Source organism: Gadus macrocephalus, chromosome 11 (assembly GCF_031168955.1).
Source record: "Gadus macrocephalus chromosome 11, ASM3116895v1".
NCBI classification, from domain to species: Eukaryota; Metazoa; Chordata; class Actinopteri; order Gadiformes; family Gadidae; genus Gadus; species Gadus macrocephalus.
Genome location: NC_082392.1, coordinates 9,712,608 through 9,720,959, shown reverse-complemented (window position 1 = coordinate 9,720,959; position 8,352 = coordinate 9,712,608). Strand labels below are relative to the sequence as shown.

General features: G+C 48.1%; 1 protein-coding gene across 1 annotated transcript in view; it reads left to right on the top strand.

Annotated features, from left to right (window-relative positions):
• Nucleotides 1–560: 560 nt before the first annotated feature.
• The window catches only part of LOC132467071 (glutamate receptor ionotropic, kainate 5-like), a 13,571-nt gene continuing 5,779 nt past the window's right edge, over nt 561–8,352 (top strand). The window contains exons 1-6 of the mRNA XM_060064155.1: nt 561–675; nt 3,071–3,178; nt 4,211–4,393; nt 6,003–6,116; nt 7,409–7,518; nt 8,109–8,282. Of these exons, the coding sequence (XP_059920138.1) occupies nt 3,104–3,178; nt 4,211–4,393; nt 6,003–6,116; nt 7,409–7,518; nt 8,109–8,282 (656 nt within the window). The 5' untranslated portion in view covers nt 561–675; nt 3,071–3,103. The remainder of the gene's footprint in view (nt 676–3,070; nt 3,179–4,210; nt 4,394–6,002; nt 6,117–7,408; nt 7,519–8,108; nt 8,283–8,352) is intronic.

The window sequence follows — 8,352 nt, the reverse complement described above, 5'->3', positions numbered from 1 at the left end:
GTTCTGCCTGTTTACGGTCTGTTTACTGTCTGGGTTCTGACTGTTTACGGTGTGTTTGCTGTCTGGGTTCTGCCTGTTTACGGTGTGTTTACTGTCTGGGTTCTGCCTGTTTACAGTCTGTTTACTGTCTGGGTTATGTCTGTGTACAGACTTTAGGGGGTATTTCCTCTGCAGTTTTTCCTAATCCGTCTCTCCCTCCCTCCCTCGTTTTCACCCATCTCCTGACTTGTTGATTTCTAAAAAAGTTGAAACAGAAAGTTGAAACCGCATATTGACACAGCGTCTGGTTCGGTTGTGCTCTGTTTATCCCTGCATTCTCATTCCCTCCCTGTTCCCCTGCCTGTACATTGCGCTCACCCTCCTCCTACTCTCTTCATCTCTCCCTATACGCCTCGCTTTTGTTTTGTCATTCCAACTTACTGTTATCTCTCTCTCTCTCTCTCTCTCTCTCTCTCTCTCTCTCTCTCTCTCTCTCTCTCTCTCTCTCTCTCTCTCTCTCTCTCTCTCTCTCTCTCTCTCTCTCTCTCTCTCTCTCTTCCTCTCTCTCTCATCCCTGTGTCTCTCGCCCAGGTGGAGTATGACGGTCTGACAGGCCGCGTGGAGTTCAACAGTAAAGGTCAAAGGACCAACTACACCCTGAGGATCCTGGAGAAGCACCGCGGGGGCCACAGAGAGGTCAGGGGTCACACGCTAGCGTCCACCAGCTCCGCCCGTTGGCCTGCAGGCAAAGGGAATAAAGTCAGAGGCCACCTGTCTGATCTGAAAGCGCCCACAGAGGCATTTAACACAGAGGTCAATCTCATCACAAGTCCCCCCCCCCCCACCCCTCCGTGTCTGAGGACTTGATAGTGAGAAGCTGGTTTGAACCTTTGGCTTCCACACGGCCCCCCAGAGAACACAAAGAAAACCAATTAACAAAGATATTAAATTTAAAGCATTGATTTAAAAACTGCCCAGAACAGCCAATTATATACAACAGTATGAAAAAATGAACGAAAGAGGATCGACTCGCAGTACACGAGAAGAAGATGAGCCCTGACATGTAACAAACTGTTAAAATGTAATTTACTCATAGCGCCTCTCTGGATTAAAATGTCTGGATTACTGACAATTGATGTCTTTAGTTATTTTGTCCTTTTTTATTTCATATAACAGCATATATTTAGTTTTGCATTATCTAACGCCTCTGCGGCATTTTGTCCAAGAATCTAATATTGCATGTAAACTGGAGAGGCGAAATGATTCAAACATTTAAAGCATAGACTGAAACTCTAAAGCCCTTGGTGATTTCCTTGTCTTTCTTACTAATGTGGTGATGGGGTCATCATCCATTCATGTAAACCAAACCAACACAATAACAACAACCATTAAATATTTGAATGTTGCCTTTCACGCACGTGCGATTGATTTCCCGAACCAATCAAGAAGACATTCCCTGATTAGTAAGAGACGAGCCGGAGTGGTGTCAAATATATACTGTCATAGAAGCGCACGGAGGCACACTTACCTTGAAACTAAATATTTTCACAGAGAATTAACTCCCTAATTCTTGACGGATGGCTATGCCATTGCTATGAAATTACACTTAATAAGTAGCTCTTAAATTGTACCTACACCACCTTCAATACTAGTTTATGCCAAGTTCTTTATATGGGAAAAACGATATTTTAAAGTCCTGCCTGAGGCGGAAAAACATGAGCACAAGTTAACCCCACAGTTAGAGACACATAAACTCAGCAGAGCTAGTCTCTTTGAACATCATTCACAACTTGCTCATGAGCATGTCAGCAACCATAGCGAAATCCCTCAGTCACTTGCACTGTAGTACCTGTAGGGATTCACACAGGACCAGAGAGAAAGAGAGAGAGAGAGGGCGGGAAGAGAGAGGGCAGACAAAATGTAAAAGATACACTCCACCCACGCTGGAAGAAAATTAAGATTTAATGACACGAAAGTGCGCACATCGCCACAGATCTGGATCCAGGCGGTTTATTCACGGTTCAGCGGCATGGCAAAACACCTCTTCACGGTCTGCCTTTAAGATACCTCCGTAGGGCCTAATGTCAACCTGCTGGCTTTCATGTGAACACTGAATGCCAGCAGGATAACAAGGGCCATGCCTGGATGTTAACTCTGTGGGAGGGATCGGTGCCTAATTGACTACGATTAACATTTTAACTCTGATCCGTCTGGTCACCTTTGTGAATGCAGCTCCACTGCAGCACTGTCTGCAGGCCGGGAACCACTGCCTGCTTTAAATGCCAGGCGAGGACACGATGTAGCAGGGGAGAAAAAACAAAAACCACGGCTGTGTCTCCTCCGTCTCTGTGCTCTGACCTACTGAGGGAGGCAGGAGAGCAACCTCTTCCAGAGAGGCTGTTGTGCAAGCTACATACACACACACACAGACATGCATATACACACACACGCACATATACACCTGCATGCATGCACAACCACACACACACACACACACACACACACACACACACACACACACACACACACACACACACACACACACACACACACACACACACACACAAATACACACATACACATACACACAAACCCACACACACAGACTCATGAGGTTCAACAGGTTTTATGGCGCCATAAAGCAGATATATCTTTGGCGGTTCCGGTGCCCTTTAAGAAATGTAAGCATAGGAAAGCACGCGTGGTAATGGAATGGTAGCTCATAAATGGCTTTCATGATACTGACGACTTGTTTTTTGCACCCCGTTCCTTGATCTGCCTGTAAGTACATGCTTTCTTTGCAGCCCTCCATTCAAAATACTCCCACAGGTAAATGGCTCCCAGGGGCGCAATTAAATAAACGAGGACATACGGTAATCCGTGAACGAAACACAACAGCAGGGCGCCGTTCTGTTAGACATGCAAGGGCACTCTGGGTAATGGCCGAACAGATTGAACTCGCTCAGCTGCACCTGCTTAATTGCAATAGATGATGTGTGCCGGGCCGCTAGTGTAGAGCACTTACCTTAAAGATGGAGCTTCAGCGTGTAGCCATCGATTGTAACCCACCCCCCACTCACCTCCATGACAGATCGGTGTGTGGTTCTCCAACAACACCTTGGCCATGAACTCCACCAGCCTGGACATCAACGTGTCGGAGACGCTGGCCAACAAGACGCTCATCGTCACCACCATACTGGTAAGGCAGCGGTGTGCCCCCCCCCCCGCCCCCCCTTGCTCTTGGCCGCCATGTTGGTCACCATGGCTGCCTTGTGTTGTGAACCGGTCATGGACCACATGTTTTTCCCTTTCGTACTTTGAACAGTGAAACTACTCGTGCGCGGATGTCTCAGTCAGGAGTTACGTCCCCTCATGGGCACCGTACTTCATACCATACACGGGATCAGAGACAGTTCTCATGAATATCATTATCTTTGTGGAATCCTCCTGACCAGCATTTCCTCACCTCTGATTTCGATGTTAAATGAAAGAGAAAATGGTTCTGATTGCTATTAACGACACAGATTCTCTGCCATCAGCAGCCATTTTGTCTCCCTGGGAGATGCCAATTAGGTTAATTGTTATAATGCCTCAGCAAAAGCTCCTAACGATCAGCCAGAAGCACTGCAGTTGCAATTGTGCATACATGTACCCTGCTGTTTCATATCCATTTGCTATAGCTATAAAATAATCCTCATTAGTTATTTTTACATTAATATCTTTCTAGTTGTTAGCTTTCTATCAGAAACATTTCTAGACGCTCTTCCAAGCTTTTCCACAATGCGATCCCTCTGTGTTGAACGTGTGTTGCTTCAAGTAAAGTCCTTTGTCCTCCTGTCGCTATAGTGACATTAGTCCCTCGGAAGGTAGAGTCGGTTGTCTGGCAACTAGAAGCTGGGTGCTGTGGTTGCTGGTTTGATCCTCCTGGGAAAAGATATAAAGTTCCCCTTAAGCAAGAAGCTAATGTGTGAATGTCTGTGTATGTATGTATATATGAGTGTGTGTGTGTGTGTGTGTGTGTGTGTGTGTGTGTGTGTGTGTGTGTGTGTGTGTGTGTGTGTGTGTGTGTGTGTGTGTATATATACTTGTGTATGTGTCACTGAATGTGTGAGGGCTTGCGAATGTGAAGGAATTTACCCGTAAAGGGCTGTGAGAGCTTGTAGTTTGCAGCAAAGTGCTTTGTGAACACAGTGCATTCATCTCCTGCCTCCCTCTGTGTCTGTGGCTGCAGGAGAACCCGTACGTGATGCGCAAGGGCCACGACCAGTACGAGGGCTTCTGCGTGGACATGCTCCGGGAGCTGGCCGACATCCTGAAGTTCTCCTTCAGGATCAAGCTGGTGGACGACGGGCTGTACGGAGCCCCCGAGCCCAACGGCTCCTGGACCGGGATGGTGGGGGAGCTGATTAACCGAGTGAGGACACACACATGCACACACACACAGTCACACTTACAGTCACATGGGCACACACAAACACACACACATACAGTCACAGACAGTCACAGACGCAGTCACACACACCCTGATACAGACATACATTCACACACACACACACACACACACACACACACACACACACACACACACACACACACACACACACACACACACACACACACACACACACACATAATCGCTCGGGCGCACACACACACACACACACACACACACACACACACACACACACACACACACACACACACACATGCATGCACAAATGCACACACAGGACCGCGCACACACATCCGCGCACACACACCCGTGCCCACACACAGAACCGCACAACACATACTGTAGACATAGCCGCAAACCTTAGCTCGGCTTCAAATTCCCACATCTCAAATGGCCCTCAGAAGGGAATACAAGTCGTATCTGGGACAACGCCCGAGCTGGATTCATTTCCTAGAATCTAACATTAAAACTTTCCTCACGAAAATCCATCTTGCCCCCCCCGCCCCCAATCAGATCTTTCTAGGCCCCGCCCCCAATCGGATCTTTCTAGGCCCCGCCCCCAATCGGATCTTTCTAGGCCCCGCCCCCAGCCGGCCCACGACACGAATAGCCTGCTAGCAGAAGAGCTAATGAGACCCCCTCTCTGCTTAATTACCATCCGGCACACTTCAATTAACAGGCGTTGGGGCCCCGTGTGAGGTCTGTCCCTTCCGCTCGGTACTGCCTCCCTCCCCCGGTGGCCTCCCCATGGCCTGATCACTCAGCCCTCATTAGCAGCCCATGTTCATCAATTATCTGCTAATGGAGGAGAGGGAGCCGGGCCAGGGAGACCCAGGACCTACTGGGCTTTATAAAGGTGTGCATGCTGGAGCGACGCTAGCACTTTGGTGCAAATAACAGTGTAAAAATAGGCTGAAAAATGTCAGTGGTTGAGTGAGTGTGTGTGTGTGTTTGTGTATATGGTTATGTGTGTGTGGTTGCAGCTGTGTGGTTGAATGTACACTTGAGCCTGTGGTCAATACTGCCCATCTGTATGTGTGTGAGTGTGTGTATGTGTGTGTGTTACTGTGCATGATTGTGCTTCTCTTTTTCACACACACACGTGTGTGTGTGTGTGTGTGTGTGTGTGTGTGTGTGTGTGTGTGTGTGTGTGTGTGTGTGTGTGTGTGTGTGTATCTATGTGTGATTGTGCAGTTATGGATGTATTGTCCAACCCATTATTCTTCTGGGTTAATGTGAGTTTGGCTGTCGACATTTTATGGAAATCTCTGAAGAGATTTCTTCCAGTTTGTTGTCGCTTGTTGTTCCTTTACCGGTGCTCTCCTTTACAAATGGAACAGCACGGAGTGTGGATTTGTCCTCGACTAGCCCAACAAAAATCACAGTACTGTAATCGCTTGTATAACAGCCTCCCCTACACGGCCGCTTCGAGTGGCGTTCCATGGTCTAATTTTATCTTGCTCTCCAGTTCCACTTCTTTCTGCGGTCGGTGTTTCTGTGCTACTCACTCGTTCCTGTAATGTTTGCTCGCTCTCTATCTCTCCATCTCCCTCCGCCTTCCACCCTGCAGAAAGCGGACCTGGCGGTGGCTAGCTTCACGATCACCTCGGAAAGAGAGAAGGTCATCGACTTCTCCAAGCCCTTCATGACCTTGGGAATCAGCATCCTGTACAGAGTTCATCTGGTGAGCAAGGGGTCAGAGGTCATCGGGCTGGCAGAACCAGAACCCGGGGTCTCAGATTGGATGCAGAGGCTGCAGTTTGTGTATAAGGACCATAGTGCCCCCTAATCTAGATAGAATGCATCTCAGCTGGTGCTATACATATACATTATATACTGGTCGCCTCATAGGTATATGGGCTTGCAAGAGATTGATGACTTATAAGAAGTACATATTTAGAGTATACCTATTAGAAAAAAAGTAAGGTAAAGATCCCTTATATATGATGACTTCCAAATAATATCTACTACTACTAATACTACTGCTAAATAGTTCACTGGGGCATTGTGATTTTACAGATATGTTTGATGGGGAAGTTGAGGTTGCAAGAATTTCCGAACCCAGAAAATGAGGTAACGGGCCAAAGTAATCGGTCGCTTGGGTACCACTGAGCTAGAGTGACAGTTACATGTAAGCAGGATACGGTCACCACTAGATATCTCAATATTGCTCTGACTGTATTTGGCTGTGAGTGATAAGGTAAAAGCCTCCCAATGCGTCCCTGCTGAAGCCCTGTGGACGATATTCACCTTCCTCCATGGCGGGGCTGTGGGGACTAGATAAGGGTGGCAGCTTTACATTGCTAATGAGGTGTTGGGCCACCAGCCAAGAGCACTGTGGAGAGAATCATTGTGACACCGGGCATTTATGGATCACTGCATTAGCTTATCGAAGCATGGCTGTCCTGCTGCCGGTCGAGTGCGGTCACTAACACTGCCCCCCTGTGGCGGTGAAACGCGGTGCATTCATTCATCGCTTAGACGTTAAAAGTCATTTTTCCCACATATCTACAGGCCTGTCTCTAAATCTGGCTCCCTGTGGTCGATCTATCTTTGACTGGCACCCTCTCTGCCCCTGTCTGCATCAATCTTTCCATATATCTTTTTCATCTTGTTGAAGGGGCAGCGTAATGTAGGGATTCACTGTTTGACTTACCCGCAGTCTACCAAAGGCATCCTTGAAATAAATAAATATGTGTAAGTTGCTTTGAATAAAAGTGTCTGATATATGACTAAATATTGCTAAATATATGCAGAAATATAGTTTCAACTCTTTCACCTACCTTTCAAGCCATTAATCCCCCAACCCCTCTCTCTCTCTCTCTCTCTCTCTCTCTCTCTCTCTCTCTCTCTCTCTCTCTCTCTCTCTCTCTCTCTCTCTCTCTCTCTCTCTCTCTCTCTCTCTCTCTCTCTCGCTCTCGCTCTCGCTCTCTCGCTCTCTCTCCCCCCCACCCCCTCCCTCTGTTTGTGAACCAGGGGAGGAAGCCAGGCTACTTCTCCTTCCTGGACCCCTTCTCTCCAGCTGTGTGGCTCTTCATGCTACTGGCCTACCTGGCCGTCAGCTGCATCCTCTTCCTGGCTGCAAGGTCAGAGGTCATCCTCCCTCCCTCCCTCCTCCAATGTCTACCCCACCCACCCTTGTCCCTCCTACCCACCCTCCCTCCTCCGCTGTCCTCCCCCCACCCTGGTCCCTCCCTCCCTCCCTCCCTCCCTCTCAGTCTCCGGGCCTCCACAGACTGTCCTGTCCCACTCAGATGGTGGATTCTCCTTATTCTGTCATGCCTCGCCCCCCCCCCTCATAAATCATAAGGCGACGGTGGAGCGGCGGGAGATATAATATCACACGCTCACTGCGATGATAAAGGCTGATGTGATATTTATGATATTCCTTATATTACATACCACTATTATATTGCACTGCGGCATGCTCCCATATCATATTAGATCCCTGCTTTATATTTCACCTCATCTCCACGTTTATAGAATTTCGATTGAATAGTTTTATCTAAATCATATATAACATATATTATATTACATTGCATTGCATTATCTTATATTATAATGCATGTCATTATATATATCATATCACTATGGCATATGATGTCCCTATAGGTGACAGAGGGGCGTACATGTCCCTGGTGTCTGACCCTACACATGCTGTGTCCTCTCTGCCCAGGCTGAGCCCCTACGAGTGGTACAACCCCCACCCGTGTCTCCGGGAGCGCAAGGACCTGCTGGAGAACCAGTACACCCTTGGGAACAGCTTGTGGTTCCCCATCGGAGGCTTCATGCAGCAGGGCTCCGAGATCATGCCGAGGGCCCTGTCTACCCGATGTGTCAGCGGGGTGTGGTGAGTCGGAGCTGCTGCTGCTGCTGATGGCTCTGGGTGTTTGTGCATGTGTGTGTGCGTGTGTTTGTTT